This window comes from Cotesia typhae, unplaced genomic scaffold, assembly GCF_013202065.1.
Source record: "Cotesia typhae breed Kobodo isofemale line unplaced genomic scaffold, CoteBio_Ctyphae contig_20, whole genome shotgun sequence".
Classification (NCBI taxonomy): Eukaryota; Metazoa; Arthropoda; class Insecta; order Hymenoptera; family Braconidae; genus Cotesia; species Cotesia typhae.
Window position 1 is genome coordinate 5,329,780 of NW_027423725.1, and position 24,658 is coordinate 5,354,437.

A 24,658-nucleotide genomic window follows, 5' to 3' on the forward strand; every position below is an offset into this window, starting at 1 on the left:
TTATTATTATTATTATTATTATTGTTATTATTATTATGTTAATTTTATTTTTTAGTATTATTGTTTTTTATTTGTTTACAAAAATACGTTTATTGTTATCACGATTGTTAATTGATTAATTTTTTTTGTTATGCGAATAAATTCAAATAATGTTTCGTTGATAAATATTTTTAACTACTTTTACCCAATTGACTTTTGGTTATTTATTTTTATGATTAATGATGTTGATTATAGGGCAGTAATGATGATTGTCATTATTGTCATTATTGTGATTAATAATTATTATTGGCACAATCTATTATATCGATAATTTTTATTCTGATTGTATTTTAAAGACTAGATATAAGTTGATTACTTTGAAGATGAAATTTTGAAATTCATCAAGTAATTATTGTGATTGTATTAATAATAATTATTATTATTACTCAAGTTAATAACTGGCATTCATATATAATACGTAATATTAATTTATGCACTCTTCATTGTATAAAACTATTAATAGAGTAGGTGGTTATAATGTACGATGCTCGAATACTTTCTCTCATAAAAACTTGTCTTGTTTAGTTCCCTAGCTTGAACGATAAATGTATATGAGTAGCACTTTCTCTCGAGTTCATGAGCAATTTCCCCAAGAGTAAATCATAACAACAATAACAAAAATAATAATAATGATATGATCATTTTATTTTTACAATTTGAAGATTGTATAACAAAGTCGTATTTTTTTGACTAGTCTATTTTTAATGAGTATGTATATCAATTTTACTGACCATTGTTATATTTTACTCTTGTATTTTTAATTTACAAGTTTAATACCAATTTTTTTGTTAAAGGAATTTGTTACGAACTACCAAGAATTTAGTTTTAGTTGAAAGTATATATAATTTTATTAAGTAAATGCATTTGTGAAATTGAACTTCATTGCTTGATTGCTATCATTAGGAATAAGGTCATTGAAAATGAACAAATAATGGTATTAAACTGTTGCATTTTGATTGTCGATTTTTCTAAAACTAATGAATAGGTACAGATATATTGCAATAATCTACTGATATCTTGAATTTCATTGATTTCTGAACAAAAATTCTGCGACCGACAGTACTGCTATAATATTGCATGTCTTTAAGTTAATTTGTCATCATCGTGCTTGTTTAATAATTTTTCAATTCTTCATCAAATCCAATTTCTCTTTGAGAATTTTGTAAAGTTCTCTTAAACGCGCTAAATTTACTATACACATCCCATACAAGAAAGAAAAATTTTACATTGTACACAGAAAGAAAAATTCTTGTCTGGAAAACTAAATTCTTGGCTCAAGAAAATTTTCGGGTGCCGGAAGGAAGACCGAAGTTGTGTTGGCCGAAGTAAAAATTTTTCTTGAAATTCTATCCTTGGTGAAACTAATTGTTTCTTAATTCAAATTATCATAAATACTTGATACCAAATATTTGATAACCATTTTACATTATTTTAGCGTGCAATTATACATATTGAATGAAAAAAAAATGATTCAATATTATTTGATCTTCCTATTTGACATGTTAATCAATAAAAATATCAACGAAAATTTACTTCTATCGAAATATTTAATTTTTTGGAGTAAGAGAGAAATTTTCTCAAGACAAGAAAATTTTCTTCTGTCAAGAACTAAGTTTTTTGGAGCAAGAGGCTGAATTTTCTCAAAACAAGAAGATTTTCTTGACTTAAATAAATTTTTCTGGATCAAGATACGTATTTCTTAAAGCAAGAGAATTAATTTTGTTGGAATAAGTAAAATTCCTGGTCAGGAATTTTATTTATTAAAATAAATCCTCGGCACTTCGCTAATTTTATTTTTCCCGATAATTTGGCGCTTACCTTTTCCCGAATGATAAGCAAAGAAAAAACGTCTACTGTCAAAATCATCTGGCCGCAAAGAAATAAATTTCTTTACATGATTGTAGTACTCTTTTCCGACAACAAAATTACGAGAGTAGCAATTTTTGTTGTCGTTGATTGTGACAATCATTTGATTTCTAGTGTCTTCAACATCCTGAATACTCAGATTACATATTTCACTGGTTCTGAGTGCGCCAAAGACTCCAAATGTCAAGATGACCTGTAAATAATAATTGTAAATATTAATTAAAAAAATTGTATATATTTTATATATTGTAGTTAATTGTATATATTTTACTTACTTTATTCGCTAGATTATTCAAATCATCAGACTCATTAAGAAATTTGTTCACTTGACTTAATGTCAGAACACGAGCCTTTTTAGAGTGGTAACCTTTGGCACAATTTTTAATGAAAACTTTTAAATTATGATAGTTATTGATATCAATCCCATTTCTCAGATTTAAAGTAGTTCTCAGCATGGACCATCGGCTCCACAACGTTGGCGGCTTCAGAGTCTTCGATAGTTCATGAAAATAAACTAACAACACGTTTTCATTGAAAGAACCGGTTTTCTTTTTTCTTTGCCACAATAAAAATTCTTGATAACACAAGTTATACCGAGCTTTTGATTTTTTGGGCAACAAATTATTGCTAATTTGTTTTGCCGCTTCATCCAAATTTTTTATTATTTCTTCTTCACTTAATTCAGCTTCCGATTCATCAGAACTCATTTTATTTGAATAATTTATTCAATTTCATGAATTTATATTCTGATTCTAATTGCAAACGTAAGTTTATATTATCGCGATAGGCTAATATGTTTGCTAATTTTTATAAATAAATAAATAAACGACTTAATGCTTAGTTACGTAGTCAAGAAAACTGAACATCAAATTTAAGAAATCGAAGCATGCGCACTAATGATAACTAACCTGATTCAAAATCTAACTTTTTTGCTCGACGGGCAGAAAGCGTCAACTTTCGGCCCGCTGCGCTAAATGAAGTTGCCACTTTCTGCCTTCGTCGAGCAAAAAAATAGCATACACTCCTCGGGAAGTAAATAAGAAAGCCTCAGATCACATGTTTGTTGACCTCGGCTTCGCCTCAGCCAACAATTACATGTGATCTGAGACATTTCTTACTTTACTTCCCTCGGTGTGTAATATACTATTATTATTTGGATTTTAATCGAACTTTCGATCCTGGTCTGATAAAAAATCGTATACACACCACGGGAGGATAGTAGGACATCTCAACCCGCGCTTTTGTCACCCTCGCCTTCGGCTCGGGTGACAATATTATTTAGTCTAAAGTATTACTTTTAGATGTAATAACAACCAAATACTTCTCTCGAGATAAAAATATTTCATAAAATAATTATATACAGTAAAAAAATTATTTAATAATAAGTGAACAAAATTAGTCCCAATAATGTATCCAATTTTATAAATTTATATTGATAGAACCTAAAGATGTCCATTAATTTTTTGAATGAATAATCCAAATTATTATCTTTTCTCCCGTATTACCGATGTAAAAAACTTCCGTTACAAATACACAACCATAAAGTATACAAAATCGCTCAAAACAAGTATTGTTACTGTATGCCGTCATAAGTTCAAGTATATCTAAAGATCATCAGAATAACTATTATTAGATTCTTTTTGAATCAATAGTATAAAAAGTAGCTACCTGAGCTGTAGGATGTAAATAAGAGTCGGCACACTTCAGTGATACTGACGCAGAAAAATGTTCCTTTTATTTTTATCTTCGTTAGTGATATTCTCGAGTATTTATTTTTGGACTCATCAAAAGCCTCACAAATTTCCTCCAGGTAAATTGAAAAGAACATTATTAATTAAGTAATTCAACATATATTTTTACTAAATATCGTGATAGATGTTTTAATCAAATAATTATTTAAACAGGTCCCAAATGGCTACCGATTGTTGGATGTATGTTTAAATTTCAAGAATTGAAAAACAAATGTGGTTATATGTATATTGCTATCAATGAATTATCTCAAAAATATGGATCTATTTTAGGATTAAAACTTGGTTGTCAAAAGTTTGTGATTATCTCAGGTAATGATTTATTGAGAAAAACTCTTATGAAACCTGAATTTCAAGGAAGACCCGATGGCTTTTTCTTCCAAGTTAGAGCATTTGGCAAAAGAAGAGGCATCCTGTTTGCAGATGGTCCATTCTGGTATCAAAGTAAACGTAACACAATAAAATATATATCTCATATTGGATTCAGGCATCGCTTAGTTGATAAATATCTAACTGAAGAAGCAAAAACACTAGTGAGTTATTTGAAAAAAAAAATTACAAACAACAAAGAGAAGATCGCAATGAATAAAATTTTTGATGTTGCTGTTCTAAACTCTTTATGGGTTTTATTAGCAGGATACAGATTTGATTACAATGATGTTAGACTTCACAATATCTTCACAACTATACATGAAGCATTCGAGTAAATTTTTTGTTCGACTTTAACAAAGCATTGTTATAATAATTAATCCAATAATTTATTTTTTCTAGATCAAATGACACGTTAGGAGGACTTATTTCTCATTTTCCATTTCTTCGATTTATTATACCAGAAATATCAGGGTATACAAGCCTCATGAAAACTCTTCATAAACTTTGGAAGTTTATTGATGATGAAATAGAGATCCATTTGAACAAAATTCAGCTACATCAACAAGCGAGCAATTTTATCGATGCATATCTTCTTGAAAGATATGATGAAAAATCAAGACAATTTTCTTTTGATCGTAAGATTTTTTTTTTTTTTGTAATTTCAAGCTTGGAAATATGTCATTAGAGAAATGTTTTGCGAGTTTACTGTATATCTTTTTTTAATAGATTTCATAGAAATCTAACTATCGCATTTGTCCTCATGACACAACTTTTGAAAAATTTTGCTATTTTTTGACTCAGTTCGTCAAGCTGGTTCAGAAAATACCATCAGTTCAAAAGTTTATACATGTATGTATTTATATGATATAACGCGGCTTATCCGGGCGATAGCATCTCTAATTCATGATGGATCTTTTTCAAACTCAACATACTCAATCTTCAGACGAATACCAAGGCCAAGTTCAAAGATGAGTTTAATCGGTCAAGTAGTTTAGAAATTACAGGGTTTCAAAATTTTCCAAATCAGAAAAATTCGTATTTTGGCAGATTCTTTCGCGGATAACTTTTGAATGAAATAACTTATCTAATTTTTGTAAATTGTATTTTGAAGCCCATCAAACGAGCTTCAATTTTCCTGCCATTTTATCCTTCGTAATTGAATATAACTTATTCGTCTGTAGGTTTTTAATAAAATTTTACTTTTGCAGTCGTTTTTTCGATCAATTTGTCCAATATGTCTCATAAAAATCTATCTGTTTTTTTATTCTTATTCTCGATACTTTTTTTTTTCTGTGAAATCTAAATAAATTTTCTCTTTTCTATACTGTTTCTTTTCAGTTGGGTCAATGTTTTCGATTCAAAAAAATTATATAATAGACTATTATATATAGATTATATGTAGACTATTTTTGTGATACGTATTATATTGATAATTAACATTGATTATATTTGTATGTCGGTGAATCTGTGATGACACGGATTTCTGCATCACCCTTGAGGTACTATGTAAAATGACGCGTTTCTTTTCTTTCACAAACCGGGTCCTCAGTAGGAAAATTCTTAATCATTATGTTATTACTAGTATTCATAAGTAAAATAAGCTGTTTGTGAAATTTACTTACATTTCGACTGCCGAATGGCCTTTTTTTTGACATACAATACTTTCAAAACTTTTCCCATACTAGTGTCTAAAAACCTCCGTTCTAAAAAAAAAATGTTCTTTTCCGAATTGTTTTTTGAAGTTTCAAACATTTCTAATAAAAACTATTTTTTTTCTTTTTAGGGAAAGAATTGATTGTAATATGTCTGGATCTATTTTTGGCTGGTTCTAAAACAACAATTGATTCATTATCAGGCATATTCGCTCTCCTCGTTCACCATCCAGGTTGGATTAAATTGTTAAAAGATGATCTCAATATAGTTGTTGGTAACAATATGCCAAAAATTGATGATATACCGGCGTTACCTCGAGTTGAAGCTTTTTTATCTGAAGTAATCTGAATATTTTTGACAAAAGTAAGAAGGAAATATTATATGTAATATATATTATTTAACTAATTTTTGTCGTAGGCACTCAGAGTATTAGTTCTTGCTCCTTTGGCTCTTCCTCATAGAACAACAGAAAGTATTTGGCTAGAAGGTTTTCATATTCCAAAGGTAATAGTATCTCAAGCTCATGAAAAATATCAATGTGAAATATCATTTTTAGTATGTATTATCGTTTTTAGGACACCGTTGTTCTCTTCAATTTTCACAGTGCAAATTTTGATGAATCATGTTGGGAAAACGCGGAGGAATTTTATCCGCAACGGTTTCTTAATGAAAGTGGACAATATTGTCGTAAAATTGAGTTTTTTCCATTTGGATTAGGTAACTTAATTTAATTATTTATGAAGCTAGCTGAAAAAAAAACCGACTTTTATTTCAAGCCTCCTATGAATAAATATTAGCTTATCGTGGTTTCAAAAGCTCTCTCCAAAGATCAGCTTAATATAAAACTTTTTAAGGAATCTTCCAAGATTTTAAAGATTAAAAGTTTTTTTAATTTTTAAAAAACTTGAATGGGTCTTAAAAAATTTTTTTCCAGTCTAATCTTTAGAGAAGACTTTTAAAGTATGATAAATTAAGTAGATCGGACATTAAGGCAATGTAAAGATAAATATCGAGATAAAAAATAAAAAAATCTGACGAATAGTTTTTGAATGATTAAGTATTTAAAATCAGACTCTTAACATTTAATCTATTGTCAATATTAGCCAAACACATTTATTTTTAACTAGCAGTCTGCCTCGGCTTCGCAAGGGTATTTAACAAAAATTTCAATATAAATTATAATATGATATAGCCTATGTCACCTGGAGATAGTGTAGCTTCCAAACAGTGAAAGAATTTTTCAAATCGGTTCAGTAGTTTCGGAGCTTATTCAATACAAACAAACAAACAATCAAATCTTTCCTCTTTATAATATTAGTATAGGTTATTTCACCGAACTTATTAAAGATAAGAAAACAAAAAACTACACGGAAAAAAATTAGATACTGCAATAAGACCCAAGCGTGTACGAGCACAGGACTTATTCTACATGGGAGCAACCAAATAAAATCCTGTGACAACAGCAATATTTTTCCTGTGAGAGACACAAGATAAAATGAAAAATTCTAAAGAACGTTTAGTTTTAACAAGTCTACAATGCACAAAATCGGGAGTGAATTTCGAGTAAATTTTAATTTTTATCACTCAGAGTACGGGAATGTGTGAATTATAAATAATTTTTAATTAATGAAATAAGTTTTATAGATAAATTTTTCTTTTTGTCAGGATTAGAAAATATTTAAATTTTCAAAAAAATTGAAATTTTGACAAAATTTCAAACTTAGAAAAATTGTCACTGAGTAATTTGTAATAATAATTTAATTAGGAGGTACAAACATTTTTCGTTACATACGTAATTATCATCAAAAAGTACGATAGAGGAAGAAACATTTTTTTTTAATTGAATTTTTATTAGAATTTTAATTTTTTTTTTTAATTAAATCTTTTTCTTAAGTTGGCTCGTTGGCCGAGTGATCTAAGCGTTTGAGCTTCCCGAACAACGAGTCAACAGGCGAGGATTCGAATCTCTGAGACGCCGTTTTTTCGGCGATCTCAGTGCTTCGGCTGGTAGTCGGCTTTACTTTGACCAAAATTTTCCTGGTTTTCCTGGTCACTGTGCTAGAATAGGGCATAGGCAAATGCAGGTACAGTAAAAAATTAAGTCGGCTACAGTCGCAAAAGCATTCTACTGAGTGTGACTATGAATAAAAATATTGGGACGTAGGAAAAAATTGAGATCAGACAAGAAAAAATAATAAAAGGGAGCAGAGAGGATAGTCACACTCAGACAGAGAGCATGACCTTCTAGGTCCTTGAAAAACACAATAAGTAATACAAGTAAAATTCAATCATGCATTCAACCTTTTTTTAAGTTCGAATTCTATTTTTAAATTCTTTTTTTTTTTATTCGAATTTCTGTTTAAAATCCAAATTATTCTTCAAAATTTAAGTTTTTTACAAATTTTATCATTTCTTTAGATTTGAATATTTTTTTAATCCTGACGAAAAGAAATATTGATCTGCAAAGCTTGTTTTAATTGATTAAAAAATTTTTACATTTATTCGCTCCGGTACTTTAAGTGATAGAAATGAAAATTTACTCCGAATTCCTTTCCGAATTAATCCAGTGTAAAATTGCCAAAAATAAACGTCATTCAACATTTTCCATTTTATCCTGTAGCTTTTATAGGAAAAATCCTGTTGTTTTATTTATATAAGTTGCTTCTTGTAGACTATAATTAAATTAAAAAAAATATATTTTTAACAAAGTTTCGTTAATATTTTAATACAAAAAATTCTTATTTACAATATAACTATGAGTAAAAGTGAGTTAGAGATAGAGAAAGGCAGCACTGCGAATAAAAAGGAAAAGAAAAAAACTATATACCATATCCGATCTAAGTTAATATAGGCCTTAAGGGGTCAAGCAGGGTGAAATTGCTTTTTTTAATTTCTAATTGATATTCTATAATTGTGTAGATATAATCGAAATATTATGATCTTGAAAATTTCAGACTTTTATCTTCTCTCAGTTTTCGGATTGATTAGACCAAATTGTATGAAAATTTTATATCATGTAGACAATACAAAGCTTTAATAGACATAACGGACCGATTTTTGGCTTAACTTAATAGTCAAAAAATTTATTTTGTGTTAATTTTTCCTATGATACTTTGGAGCAAAATTGTGATTCTATGATTTAAAAATTTTCATAAGTTCTAAAATAATTCCGAATTTTTTTTCAAATTTACGTAAATATTAAATTTTCAAAATTTCTGTTCATTTGTATTTCAGTACAAAAGTTTTTTTTATCATGAGTGGTTTTGCAGTTATTCCCGAAAACACTTCAAAAATCATAAACTTATGATAACATTTGCTATAATGGTTTCATTTTTTTAAATTTACTTGCATTCGACACTCGATCGTTGACCTATAGAACGTAAAAAATTAGGAAAACCCTATGTAGAAACTGCCAGAGTTGAATGACGGGGCCTTGCCTGGCCCAATACTGGGCAACCAAGCTTGGCGCACCGATATTGGCCCATACTTGGGCCAAGACTGGGTAATCAGTCTTGGCCAACCCTGGTTTATAAGCCTGGCCCAGAGTTGTACATAGTTGGGCCAAGCCTGGGCCTGTCATACTCTCCTACATGGGAGAGAGGAAAGACAAGGTCGTGAGAAGTTCGAGGGGGCAGTAAATAACACTGAGAAAATTGTTAATAACAATGAAATTATTTATTCAATTCCAATAATAAAATTAACAAACGACAAATTTATTACTAACAATTACTTTCCAAAATTTAACTTAGTACTTATCTGTGAGAACCTTTCACCTCATTTTTCCACTAGCAACTTGCAAAAAAATCTTACTACTAAATATCGTTTAACTCTTTATTTTCCTAAACTTCGTCAACCTGACGGAATACCATAATTTACCTCGTCAACCTGATGGGCTACCATAGATTAGCTTAACTACAATTGAAACCTTATTTCCGACTAAGCCCCCGACTCGGGCGTCTACGCAGTGGTTTTCTAACTTACTAGAAATTTGAATAGCGCGCTACGCGCACGCCTAAATTTTAATCAATAATGAATCGTGGCCCGATTTTGCGAATTTCGACCTTTGACTAACTTCAAGACTTCCATCTGTTTTAATTTAGAGGATTCCCGTTATACCCCCGACTCGGGCATCTATACAACGGTTACTAAGTGACTGCTTAGAAAACAGAAATCGTTCACCGGACGCTAACTTAATCCACAATTTTACAAATTACTAAAGTTCTCCTTATTACTAATCAACTAAATTTCCGGATTTTCACACTCTCATAGTTCACAAAATTTAACGCCTAGCATTTATTCGATACAAAATTCCGATCCACTAATTTACTTCATTGCTAAATTCCTTGATCAAACTAATTTATAAAATTCATCAACTAAATTCATTAACTAGATTCATTGACTAAATTAATTAAATTCAGCCCAACGGCGTAAAATTAATTTTACAAAATTCCTAATTTCAAATACTAAAACTTTAACACGTCTCATTATATTTTCGAAATACAGAAATTCCCAGAAAGATCTTCACTATCCAAATTATACAATTACTTTTACTATTTCAAATTTTGTCGTAATAACTAAAATAATTTCATAATGAAATTAGTTAACTAAAATAATTTAATTATGCCAAAAGGCCTGTGACAAACTAACTAAATGATCTTGATGAATAATTTAGGTATAAAAGAACCAACTAATATAAAAGCAACGCCTGAGACGGTAGCGATGATTAATTTACGAAAATAGTTATAATTATTCCAGCCTCTTAATTTACCAAATTAAATTTTGGCTTAAAATAATTGTAAAAATACCTGAGACTTAACTTTTACTGTTTCCAACGGTGACTGGTACTCAGCAAAGTGATGGGATTAACGGCTAGTTGGTTTACCGGACTTCAATCGGTGTGCGGGCCTCCAGTACTGGCTCCAAAAATTTCAGCAACAGGCCACAGGCCTCACTTCACACACCAATCAACTTCCCAAAAAGCCTCCCTGGCTCAAAAGCGTCACCGGCTCAAAAGCCGGCCTTTTTACACCCTCGGGCCCGTCCATTTCTCGAATGTTCTAAGCCCACCACATTTTTCGGGGTAGCGGTGGGGGATTTTTCGACTTACACCCCCGGTGACAAGTTGAATAATTACTTGTCAAAAATCGAAAGGTAAGGGAAAACCCTTACTTATCGTGGCGTCAATTATGTGGTCAATTATGTGGTCAATAAAAACCGCAGAAATGGTTCGATTTTCCATGTTACAAGATTTTAAAAAAGACATTTTTACTCTGTTTATCCCCCAATAACCTGTTTCCATGAGAATCGAAAAAAAGCCGGTTTTTTTTACAACCCTTTGCCCCTTTATTATTAATAAAAAATTGACAATGTTGTAATTTGTAAATATGCTATTTTATGACAGGAAGAAGAAGATGTTTGGGAGAAAGCTTAGCAAAATCATCAATTTTTTTATTTTTTACACATATACTCCATAATTTTAACTTGGAAATCCCCGAAGGAGAGAAGTTACCACGATTGGATGGCATTGACGGCTTCACAATATCTCCAAGGCCTTATTTTCTTCATCTAACGCCGCGAATATAAACGAGTTTCATTAAAAAATACAATAAAACTTATATAATAATTTATTTGTAACTTATATGTTATATTAGTTAATTGTAAAAATGATTCAAGAATTTATTTTATCTTTCGACAAGTAAAACTTCATATGGCTTTGGTGATATTGTCAATCCTGGTTGTGGATCAGTTTCAGGTAAATCGTTACTGGATACTGGGAGTAATTTATAATTTTTCATTATACCAGAAAATAATAAAAATATTGCAGATCTGGCTACCGTTTCTCCAGGGCATCTTCGGTGACCTAGAAAAATGTAAAATACAATTTTTATCCAAATATTAATAATATTTTGAATTGCTATCGGAAAAGAATCCATATTTGACCAAACTTAAAAGAAGAAAATAATTTTCATACAGTTTAAAATAAGGATAGAATAATTCACAAAAAATGCATATTATGTTAAAAAAACGTGGTGTACTTGATCTCGGTTGCTGATAATATTAATGTATTGACAGATATTGATAAAAAGTAGAATCTCTATAATAAAAATATCTTAAAAAGTACACGATGCAATTTATTCCTAATTCTTATTTTAAACTTATTGAAAATTATTTTTTACTTTTTAGTTTCGTTTTCTATTAAAGCGTGTTTGTTAGTTTTCTTGAATATTTTTTCATACATTTTCATGTTCATGAATAATCCGAGTAAAATAAGTACATTTAATTAATGATAAATACGTGATTTCAAAAGATACGTTTAACATCACGATGACGAAAATTAAAATTGTTCTTAAGTAAATTCATTATGAAAATCATATTTGTTTGAAAAATTAAATTTATGATGAAACAAACTTTTTTGCATGGAGACTATGTATGATCTTAAAAAATATTTATACTGATTGATATGAATTACTCATGATCAGAGTATCTGAATATTCATACGGAGAGAAAAAAATAGAACTTATTTCTACGTAGAATGGTAACCATTACCATTATATACATATAGTAACAGAAATTTTAGTGAGAACCCTGTGTAAATTTGCTAATAAAAATCTTAGAAATTGTGATAAAAATATGAACAATCATTCATTCGATGTAGAATTAAATTCTGAAAATAATTTTGTTGTTTTTTTTAATTTTTTGATGAAAATTTCAATTTGTTATTAACAAAAAATGAAACCAAAATAAAAAATCTCAGTTTTTCATAAATGACTGAATAACTATTAGTGATATCAAAGATCGGAAAAAAGATCCTTAAAGAAGAGAAAATTTCTGAAAAAAGTTTTGACTCTCGGAACTCTAGCTTGAAAAACAATAATTTTTATTTAATTTTGAAAATAGGGTTCCTTGCGACTTTTGTCAAACGACCGCGCCGATGGTAAAATACCACAGCAGTTTTCTTAAAATTTATAATTCAAAAATTATATTTATTAATTTATTAGGGTTGATTTGTTTTTTTTTTTTTTTTTTTAATTAAAATAAAATTGCAAGTGTCAATAACTAGGTCAGTGTCAATAACTAGGCCAGTGTCAATAACTGGGTCTTTTACCTTAATAACCTTTAAAAATACCTATTTGTAATTTAATAATCAATATGTATTTTCAATTCTGCAGCAAAATTAGTAACATATAAATCACAATTCAAAGTAATTGGCAAGAAAAAATTATGCACCCTTTTGGCTTTAGGTCACTAAATTTTCAATGTTCTAAAGATAAAAGGACGTATAAGTTAAAACATACGCCTTTTTGGCTTTAGAAATTTATTTTTTCATTTTTAGGCTTAGAAAGTGTTAATCAAGCGATTATTAAAAAAAAAAAATTTATACGCCCTTTTGGCACTGCAAAGCCAAAAGGGCGTATAAATTGATATGTGCCCTTTTGGCATTTGGGTTGCGATGTAACATGGTAATGGTTACCATTCTACATAGGAATAAGTTCTATTCTTTTTTCTCCGTGCACTATTAGATATGGACTTTTTTCGTGTATTAAAAGTATTATATAACGTCTCGTTCTCGGGATTACAAACACGTAGTACCGCTGTTTGTACTACGATGGCACCACAAATTCAGAGTATGTAAGAAGAAAAAACAGGGCCCCTAGATGGCCCTGTCCGACCCTCTACAGTGTACCCACGCCCAACTATACTCATAACGTTTTTTGTGCTTGATAGCATCACATCGTTCAGAGTTTTTTGTAGTACGAGTAGTGAAAAATAATTGTTTTTTGATCAATATTTCAATTGAATACAATGTCCAAAAGCAAGAGGAAGAGAGAAAGAGAAGAAAAAGAAGATAGGATTTGGAAAAACTGAAGGAATTGGAAATAATGTTTCAACAAGCAACGTCAGGCGGTACACCGCCATTAACAGACGCTGTTCACGAAGCTGGTAAGCATCGATATATTTAATACTGATTCTCTGCAGTATTGAATATATTTTATTATAATTGGCAATGGGCCCTCACGAGTGGTGGGACATATTGTTCATACATTTGGTTTGTGCGTACACGAGTGGTACTGTCATAACCATATAATTGTTTTCTGTTCACAGAAACAATTGATAGATCAGTCGATAATCGGAATAACCTGGATCCTAACTTATCGACCACGGAAAATAAGGAGGAGGCTTTACCTTCAGCAGTTCCGGCAGAACAAATAAATAAAGACCAGCAGCGCCAGCTGTCTAATGCTCCAAAAGTAACTGACGATATAGAAAATAAGGACCAGTTGGATGATGAAGTAATTGAGGTCTTAGGTGATGATCCACAGGCAGAAGATCCCCAGGTGGGAACTTTACACAAAGAGTTAGCTACACGTTGGTCGAGTTACATCAGTGAGGGTCTCAAAAAAGAGACAAAGGCTGATTTATTAAAAAAGTATCCACGTGCTAATAATTGTCAGTTGGAAGCACAGACACTTAACCCTGAAATTGCAGCTACCATGCAGGATGCTGCTTTAAAGCGAGATAAGTACGCTAGTGAAATTCAGAAGGTCATTGGATCAGCGCTACTGGCTTTAGGTCAAGGAATTTCTCTAATGCTAGATGAAAAAGAAGAAGGAATCGACAAGATACAGTTATTGCAGTATCTGTCTGATGCTGGTAAACTCATGACTGAGGCTCACCATAGAGAAGCGGTAACGAGACGTTCCTTTATATTACCAAGTATGGAGAAAAATATCAAGGATGTTTTGGAAAAATGTAAACTTGACAATTTCCTATTTGGTGAGGGGTTGTCAGAAAAAATCAAAACAACTAAATCCATCGAAAAAGTTGCTGCGGATATTAAATCAAAACCAATAGCCAAAAAATTACCAGCAAAACCCGCAGATAATTTAAACTCGAAGACCCCATCCTCCAGAGTACAATGGTCAAGGATGGGGAATTCCAGATCAGCAACCAGGAAGCCGAACGGCTCCAGTGTCTACAGGAAGTCGTACCCAACTCCTCAGAATCACTCGAAGTCAGCGGGACCGAGAACAGATCATCGTCGTTAGCTCCAGAGGTATTATCAAAAGCAGGAAGATTAAGTTTTTTTATTGATCAATGGAGAGAGATCACAGACAATAAGTTTGTCTTAAATTGTATAGAAGGTTATAAAATTGAATTTAATCAGTTTGTTTTCCAGAAGAGTGAGCCAAAAAATTTTTTAAATTCTGAGCTCGCGATTAAAGACTGCAAGAAGGCTGTTGATAGATTGTTAAGTTTAGGAGCGATCAAACCATGTCAGGATTCAGAAGGACAGTTTATATCGTCATACTTTTTGGTTGATAAACCAGATGGTTCGAAGAGGTTCATTTTAAATCTAAAAAATTTTAATGAATTTATTAATACTGTTCATTTTAAAATTGAAGACATCAAATTGGTATCAAGATTAGTCTCTCAAGGAGATTACATGGCTAACATGGATCTAAAAGATGCATATTTTCTAGTTCCTGTACATCCAGAAAGCAGAAAGTTTCTTAGATTCCGTTTTCTTGGCCAACTATATGAGTTTTGTTGCTTGCCTTTCGGCTTAGCTACGGCTCCATTCATTTTCACAAAAATTTTAAAGCCTGTATCAAATTATTTACGTAAACTAGGTTATTTATCGATAGCATATTTAGACGATATTTTATGTATTGCTCCGGATTTTGATTTATGTAAAGAAAATATAGCAGTAACAATTCGGTTATTTGAGTCATTGGGTTTTATCATAAACTGGAAGAAAAGTAAACTAACTCCGAGTAAAGAATGTCAATTTCTTGGATTTTGTGTCAACTCAGAAAGTTTGACTTTGGAGTTGCCAGAATGCAAGAGGCTAAAAGTTTTAAAGCAAATTAAAGAATTAAAGATAAAGAGTGACTGTAAGATCAGAGATTTAGCTCGACTCATTGGAAACCTGATAGCGGCCTGTCCAGCAATTAAATATGGTTGGTTATATACAAAACGGCTGGAAAGAGAGAAATATATAGCTTTATTAGTTAACGAGGGTGACTATGAGGGAAAGATGAAGCTTAAAAATTGTTTGAGTGAAGAATTTGCTTGGTGGGAAAGAAATATCATGTCATCAGTAAATAATTTTGGAGTACATGATTACAAGCTAACAATTTTTTCTGACGCCTCGCTAACAGGCTGGGGAGCATCTTGCGAAGGTAGGCGAGCTCATGGTTTTTGGTCAATTGAAGAAAGAAAGTCACATATCAATTATTTAGAACTTCTTGCAGTCTTTTTAGCTTTAAAAACATTTGCTGATGATCTCTCTCATTGCGACATTCTACTTAGAATGGATAACACCACTGCAATTTCATACGTAAATCGCATGGGTGGTATCCAATATCCACACCTGAGCAATCTAGCTAGAGACATTTGGCAATGGTGTGAAGCAAAAATTTATGGATTTTCGCTTCTTATATTCCTTCAAAAGAAAATGTCGAAGCGGATAGTGAATCAAGGTTGGATAACATAGACACCGAATGGGAACTAGCAGAATATGCGTTTACAAGGGTAGTAGAGGCTTTTGGAAGCCCAACGATTGATTTGTTCGCCACTAGAATAAATACTAAATGCAAAATTTTTTGTTCCTGGTTTAAAGATCCAGAAGGATCATATGTAGATGCATTTACCATAAAATGGAGTAATGAATATTTCTACGCATTTCCTCCATTTGCCCTCATACCTCGGGTATTACAGAAGATCATAACAGAAAGATCTGAAGGCGTTCTGATTGTCCCATTCTGGTCAGCTCAACCTTGGTTTCCTATTTTTGAATCCCTGTTAGAAACCAAACCTATTATCTTTCATCCTTACAAGAACTTACTTTTGTCTCCTTGCAGGACTCAACACCATCCGATGTACCGAAAAATGTCTCTGATTGCCGGAAAGTTATCAGGAAAGCGTTCACGGCAAAAGGTCTCTCGGTTCAAGCTGCCGAGATAATGTTGTCATCGTTAACTGAAAGCACCATAAAACAGTACGCCAATCCCACTAAACGGTGGTGGCAATTCTGTTTTAAAAAAGAATACAATCCTTATGATATTTCAGAATCCAAATTACTGGAATTTTTGTCTAAAAGATTTGAGGAAGGGGCATCCTACGGTACATTAAATTCATCGAGATCAGCTATCTCTTTATTATCTAACACGAACTTGAGTGATAGCACTTTACTTACAAGATTTTTCAAAGGAGTTTATAAACAGCGTCCATTAAGACCCAGATATAATAAAACTTGGGACCCAAAGATTGTGCTCAATTACCTGGAGAATTTAGGACCAATTAAGGACTTAAAGTTATCGGAGTTAACGAAGAAACTGGTAGCATTACTGGCATTGGGTACAGGACACAGGCTGCAGACGTTAGCGGTTATTAAACTAGTTGATATAAAGAAGACGAAGAATGGCCTGGAAGTTGAAATAAGGGAGTTGATAAAGACTTCAAAGAAAGGTGTAGATCAACCACTTCTTTGTTTACCAAAGTTCGAAAAGAAGCCGAAACTGTGTATTGCAACACATGTTGAAGAATACATCAAGAGAACTAGTTCTATTAGAGGTAACTGCAACAATTTATTGGTAACTTGGAGTAAGCCTCACAAGGAGGCATCGTCACAGACTATTAGCAGATGGATCAAATCTGTCCTCTCAGCAAGTGGTGTAGGCGAAGAGTTCACCGCATATAGCACCAGACATGCTTCAACATCCTCGGCTTTCAGAAAGGGTGTAGATATTAATGTAATTAAATCTACAGCAGGCTGGTCAAAATCTTCGGAAGTGTTTGCTAAGTTTTATAACAGACCACTAAAACAATCTAAGAATAATTTTGCTGAATCTGTTATCTTAGAAGCATGATACATGTATTACTGTTGGAAAACAATAAAATATCCTAATATACACACTCTAAACAACTACGTGTTTGTAATCCGAGAACGAGACGTTATATAATTAAAGGATCAAACGAGCCCCGAAGGGGGCGAAGTTCGATCAGAATTATATTACGTCTCGTTCGAGAGGATTACCTCCCACCCTGTAATAGATCCCAACCCTAGTTTTTGGCTGATAAATCATCAGCATTGGAGATATTTTATTATTACTCTCTAAAAATATGAGTATAGTTGGGCGTGGGTACACTGTAGAGGGTCGGACAGGGCCATCTAGGGGCCCTGTTTTTTCTTCTTACATACTCTGAATTTGTGGTGCCATCGTAGTACAAACAGCGGTACTACGTGTTTGTAATCCTCTCGAACGAGACGTAATATAATTCTGATCGAACTTCGCCCCCTTCGGGGGCTCGTTTGATCCTTTAATTTTATTATAATAAAAGTAAATGTAATCTCACCACCACCAAACAGAACAAGTTTTTTGCTCGGAGTATAAACATTGTCTTGTATGAATCTCTCCGGGTTGAATAAGTGAGGATTCTCAAATAATGTAGAATCCGTATGAATACTATATACATTCATAAGAATACAAGAATTTTTTGGTATTTTGTATCCATTAAGATATGTTTCATTTAACGCTCGTCGTGGTCCTATTATTGGAGTAACTAATCGAAGTCTTTGAGATTCTGTTATTACAGCTTCCGTAAAAGGCAATCTACAATGAATTATGTATCTATTAATTATATGCCATGAACTATTTATAGATTGACATGAATTTAATAGTGATAAAAATTTAATTAAATTTTTGGAATTCTTACATTGGTCTATCTGATAATTGAGGAAGACAATTTGTTCTAATGGCAGAGTCTAATTCATTATGAAGTTTTGATTGAACGTCTTGATTGACAGTCATATATAAAAAAAGAAAGTCCAGAGTAACTGTAGTTGTCTGTACTCCAGCAATGAATATATCGATTAATATCATTAATAACTGATCCTCTGAAATCATAAAAATATTCTTCATTTTAGATTATTGTAATTTAAAAAAAAGTTCAAGAGTTAGAAAAAATATTATTTTATACCGGTAAAACCTTCTTCAGGTCCATTTTCTTGGTACATTTCAGTCAAAAACATGTCTATCAAATCGTTTTCACTACCTTTGACGTATTTTTTCTTGTGCTCTTCAATTGTATCCATGAGAAATATTTTTAGTTCGTTATTTAAAGTGACTAGTAATTCATAACCAGAAGTCTTAGGAGCAAAGTGTCGAATCCAAGGAAAAATAGATAACATTCCACCAGCAATATCGAATGCTTTGGCTCGCCTCTCCATGAGATCGATGAAGTATAGTAATCTGCCGGAAATAAAAAATATCTATGTAATCGGTTGTTATTTTGTATGTTTTATTATGTAAAATAAAATTTTAAAATACTAAAAATTTTGCATTTCACTTAATCTCATGAGTACTCCTCTCTGCTTTTTCTACCCTGTTTATCAAACCCCACCCTTTGGTGATGTCAACATAATAATATTTAAAAGAATATTTTTTGAAAAATAACAAGTAAAAGCTAAATTTATTTTAAAAAACCCAAAATCAATTTTGTTCAATATCTCGACGTCGATTAACTATACTAAAATATAATACTCTGTGTTAAAAAGTCAACTAGTAATCTATCATTGAACAGAATGTGAATGGAAATGTCTTTTCTTGTTCATAATTTACCTTCCTATATGTTTCTCATTTAACAACTGCATTAGCAACTACAATTATGTGTACTTAGCCAGTATCTAACGGGGCCCACACTTAGGGGAGGGTGGCCTAAAGCTGGTAAGCTAACGAAGAAGGCCTAGAAGTTTTGGTTTTTCTTCGACTTACTAACGAATATTATTCTATCCAACATAGTAGTGATCTAACTTCAATGTTAGATAGGAATATTGTCTTAATTTGGGCCTAAGAACTTTTTATCAATAAAAAATAAAAACTGCTTAAAAACTCACTTTGCCCTACCCCTTAGCCCAAAACGGATAAGCACTACATATAGATGAATCTAATGATAAAACTAATTTTGATAATAAAAGTGTGTATTTAGCTAACATAAAAAAAAAAGATCCTTAGGCATTGCAATCATTCAAATAATGATCTTATTTTTATTTAATCAATTTTAAGCAAAATGAGCATTTTTCTATCGAAATTGATAATAAGTTTTCAATCAAGAATGTATTTCCCCTTGTCTCTCATATTTACGTTTTACTTGATAATATTGTATATGACAAAATAAATTGGATCAAAGTAGCGCAAGTAGGTACCCACTTTACCCCAATACATGTTTTTTTGCTAAACAATTATAAAATCAAAAATACAAAGGGAACCGGCCGAACTTGTATCGTCCTTTAGAGTTAAATGGTACCAAAATAATATGGTTTCATCAATATTATCATAAGTGTAATAGTGTTCGAATTATATGATGATACATTCCATTTGTACACGGAGAAAAAAGAATAGAACTTATCTCTATGTATAATGGTAACCATTACCATGTTACATAGTAACGGAAATTTTTGTGAGAACCCTGTGTAAATTTGCTAATTAATATCTTAGAAATTGTGATAAAATATGAACAATCATTCATTCGATGCGGAATTAAATTCTGAAAATAATTTTGTTGTTTTTTTATTTTTTTGATGAAAATTTTAATTTGTTATTAACAAAAAACATTTATTCTATTCTTTTCTCTCCGTGTAATTTTAACAAATTTAGCAATTTCTTTATTTTGTATTTTGTTACTTTCTGTCAATACTCGAACACCCAATCAGAACTTTCAAATACTAACGAATGTTCCCATGATCACTACAAATGCATACTTCGACATTCGCACTTAATGTCACAATAAAATATCACCTACCCGCTTTAGGCTACCTTCCCCTATTCCTTCCCTTACGTAACATCTTATAAAATTAGATAGATGTAAGATATAATTATTTATATATTTTCTTAGATATATGTTTTGATATTTATTTTTTTTCCATGGGGCAATTGATTGTAATTTCAAAACGACATAACAAAAAAAGATGTCAAATACCCTATATATTTTTCACAGCCACAATATAATAAACTGAATTCAGTAGGTTTAAAAAACCAATACACCATTACCAACAAGTAATAAATAATAAATAAATCTAACAATAATAATAAATAAATCTCAATACGTGGAGATTTGATGAAAACTCAATTTTCGAAAATCGGAGTGAAACCAATAACTTCCCAATATACGAGAATTTTCAATTTTCATAGCGGGAAGTTAAAAATTAAATACCCCATGTACTACGTCTGGATCTAATATTCAGAATTTTGTCTCAAAAAAATAAAAATATTCATTAACGTTTGCAAAGTACATTCTAAAATAATTGTAAGTGATGGAATAAGATAAAAAGTACCTTTTTTCTTCATGAATCCTTTTTCCAGTTACAAGACTCCAAATTCCATTAATAATTGCTGGCGCTATTATAGGCTTGATTCGTAACGGTTTGTTATTCTGGAGCTTTAATTTATCGAGTATTATTTCTAATTCATCATTTAACTTCTTCGACATTTCATCTCGACTGAATCCCAAGTTTCGGAGCGAACGTACTAACCATCCCCGCATTTTTTTCCATTCAGAACCATCCGCCATGGTAATACCTAAATTTAATGAAAAGTTCTTTTTTCATAAGTATTTTATATTAGTATCAAAAATATGAAAAGAAAGTTAGCATTTTTTGAAATTTGTTTTTTATTTAAATACATACAAACCTTTTTTCAGACCCATATTTCTAATTTTTACGAATTCATTCCAAGGTCGTGCATCATAATTTTCATCACGCAAAATTTTTTGTATAGATTCTGATCCACAAACTACAATTACATTTGAATTACCTAGACGTATGTTGATTACATCACTATTATAATGTTTGCTTAGTTTTAAAAAGGCGATATGTTGTCCATCGAATTTTTTACTTAATTTTCTTAGTAACTTTAAATTTCCAAAAATCGGCCATGGATAAGGACCTACAAATGTTAAAATTAAATAAATATATGTTATGAGCTGGTAATAGTTGTTGAAAATTGGCACGATGAAAGTATAAATTCATAGATATTTCTTATCATAAATCCTGTCCTATAATAGTTTTTGTGGTTGCAAACTTAACATAGTTTAATATACCAATACTCCAGCTTATCCCACAGAAAAATTGTAAATTTTCAAAAATTTGAGGTTATTAATTTCCGTTTAATAAACTACTCTCATATATCTACGATGGCGTTTTGAATATTTACGTTATGTTTTTTTTTTTTTTAATTACAACAAAAATATTGTTTAAAATGATGAAAGAAGAACGCTACCCTATCAAAAAAATCTATGTAAGTTTGTACGGAGATTCATCTACATGAGAAAGTGTAGATCCATGTAGGAGATATGAAATCCATAAGATTTAATGTAAGAATGTACGGATTTACATAAATATCTCTATAAGAAACAGTGAGAATTCATGTTACCACAGTTCCCTACGGGGATTTCCGATGAGACTACCCATTAGGGTGTACCAAAATGTAACTTCCTTGATGGACCTCTTAAAATTGGAATTTTGAGTTCCGCTTTTAACAGGGGCTGTGTTTGGGCATTTTCTACGATATTTTGAGAGGAGAGGATTTTTTTGATTTTCATAGAATTTTTTAGCAGAAGCTTAGCTTGGGCATTTCCGCTGAAAATTCAAAATTTGGCCAGAGGTGCCCAATTAAATCTGCTGTTAAAAATTCTATAAAAATCGAATAAATCCTCTCCCCCCAAAATATCTTAAGAAATGCCCAAACACAACTCCTGTTAAAAGTGGAACTCAAAATGCCAATTTTAAAAAGTCCATCAAGGAAGTTACATTTTGGCTCACCCTACTATCCATATACCTATACTTTCCTAAGAGAATTTTCATTCAAGTACTCATGTACCTACAGTTTCCTGTATGAATTTTTATATAAATCCATACATTTCTATTGAATCTTATGAATTTCTATATGAATCCATACTTTCTCATAGAGATTTCTATGAATTCCTATACAAACGTATATGGATATTTTTGATAGGGTATTAAAATTTAATCTCGTAATACTACTATTTAAATTTAAATAATGCTGCGAAGCGGGAAAGAATAGGAGTTACGGATAATTATTACGTGAAGCGTTCCAACATTCACATAACAGGATAATTGGAGGAGGAAGGGATTGAGGAAGAAATTGGGAATGCCTACACGGCAAAAAGAAAAATAGAAAAGTTACAGTATATAATATGTAACGTGACGCTTCGTGATGAAAACTGGAAAAATTACAGTTTCAGATTGTAAGTATTACAGTTTTATAAGAATTACATTGTAAAATGTCATATTTACATTGAAAGCTTTGAAAATTGACATTCAAAGTTTGAATTACAAAAACGTTATTTCGAACTGTAATTTTTCTAGTTTTGAATACGACGGGACACTTATTACTATTTATAATGTAATTTTTCAAGTTTTCCTTTTTCCGTATATTTGCGATCTTTTACTTTCTTTTAAGACAACACAGGAATAAGTAATTTTGAATTTAGGATTTTATTACTCGATAACGGATCAGTGAATCATAAATAACACTATAGATATTTTTGTAAAAAAGTGAACGATCTACAAGAAAGGTCTTTCATTATTTTTTTCTAAGTCTAATAATTCAAAAGTTACTTAAAGGTGAAGTTTAAATAATGATAAATTTTACGGTTCTTTAATTTTCACTACTAAATAACAGTTTAAAATTTTTTTAATTTTTAATTTCTTAAAGCAAGTGTTATCTTCTTTAACGAAAAAACGGCATTTTCTATAATTCTTGATTACTTAAGTGGTTTTTGATGACTTTCCTGTTTAAGCAAGTGTATTTCAAACGTACATTAATGATAGAAATCTTTTTTTTTTTTTTTTTTTTTTTTAAATTGACTTCTAATGATGATGAATATTATAAGTAAAATATTTCTAATATACATAGTGTTATGTACAATTAACATATTTCCATGAAAATAAAATATTCTTTCATTCATCTTGAACTGTATTTTCATAATATTGGAAAAAAAAAAAGTGCACATTTTCTTAGACGATATATTCAAAAAGAATTATCTGATTGACACAGATTATGACATTCTTAAAAATATGTTAGAAGTTGAAACTGATTACTTTTCAATGTAAATCAATCGAATCGTCCCACAAGTAGTAAAAAAGCGGAAATAGATGATCGGAATCTAGAAAACTGTCGTTTGCAAATAACGCACACTAATTGAAATATAGGAAGAACCGGGGACGACTCTCGGCAGCGCTGAATTCTATTCAACCGTAATAAAATTCCATGGCAATAAAAAATTGTTAAAAACAATCAAATTCTATTATAAAATTAAAAAAAAAACAATAACATTTTTGTTTTCAATTAAATTTTTCATCAGGGCATTGTTTACATCTATTTAATCTTAATTTATCTCAATTTATTCTAAATAATTAATAAGACCTTGATAAATACCATAAACGAAAAATTACAATTTTCTTGGATTTGCTGATAAAAAAAAAACTGCTATTGGATCAATGTAAATAATTATTGTACAAAACTATGATAACGTTGCATGATCTTTTAAATTTGATAATCATCTCAGTTAAACGGTTAAGAATGTAGTTTTTTAAAGCAATGAGTAACAAGTGTGACATATATTAAATTGAAGCATGTCGACCGCGCGAGAAAAATTAAGACTTAATAAACATTCCTGTTATCAAATACAATGTTGAACTATAAAGATGTATGCTAGTCACTCGTGTTCTCTAGAGTTGGCTATTATCCAAATCACTCAATTTAAAACTGATTACTTAATAAATATAGTATACCTGGAGGTGCATCTTTTGATTTTGCAAAATATATTGCTACTAATATTGTTAATAAACATATGACAATAACACATAACACATTTGATAACATTTGTAAAAACATCTTAATAACTTTTTTTTTGCAGCAAAAATTGAACCATGAGAATACTTAAAATAACCTAGT

At 30.8% G+C, this 24,658-nt stretch overlaps 4 protein-coding genes across 4 annotated transcripts; 3 read left to right on the forward strand and 1 right to left on the reverse strand.

Annotated features, from left to right (window-relative positions):
- Positions 1-3,632: 3,632 nt before the first annotated feature.
- On the forward strand, positions 3,633-11,261 carry LOC141538148 (methyl farnesoate epoxidase). The gene is made up of 7 exons (XM_074259497.1): positions 3,633-3,715; positions 3,810-4,356; positions 4,425-4,660; positions 5,809-6,017; positions 6,096-6,182; positions 6,254-6,395; positions 11,080-11,261. The coding sequence occupies exons 2-7, from the start codon at positions 3,839-3,841 to the stop codon at positions 11,259-11,261; spliced, it is 1,374 nt and encodes a 457-aa protein (XP_074115598.1). The 5' UTR covers positions 3,633-3,715; positions 3,810-3,838.
- On the reverse strand, positions 11,110-24,658 carry LOC141538147 (putative cytochrome P450 305a1). The gene is made up of 7 exons (XM_074259496.1): positions 24,496-24,658; positions 21,371-21,625; positions 21,016-21,259; positions 18,663-18,934; positions 18,399-18,579; positions 18,039-18,295; positions 11,110-11,538 (listed from the first exon to the last, which is right to left on the reverse strand). Exons 1-7 carry the CDS (start codon positions 24,596-24,598, stop codon positions 11,360-11,362), a joined length of 1,491 nt encoding a protein of 496 aa, XP_074115597.1. The 5' UTR covers positions 24,599-24,658; the 3' UTR covers positions 11,110-11,359.
- Positions 13,559-14,531, forward strand: LOC141538235 (uncharacterized). The gene is made up of 3 exons (XM_074259613.1): positions 13,559-13,619; positions 13,782-14,365; positions 14,469-14,531. The coding sequence occupies exons 1-3, from the start codon at positions 13,559-13,561 to the stop codon at positions 14,529-14,531; spliced, it is 708 nt and encodes a 235-aa protein (XP_074115714.1).
- LOC141538236 (uncharacterized) lies at positions 14,475-17,551 on the forward strand. The gene is made up of 2 exons (XM_074259614.1): positions 14,475-14,733; positions 16,544-17,551. The coding sequence occupies exons 1-2, from the start codon at positions 14,596-14,598 to the stop codon at positions 17,549-17,551; spliced, it is 1,146 nt and encodes a 381-aa protein (XP_074115715.1). The 5' UTR covers positions 14,475-14,595.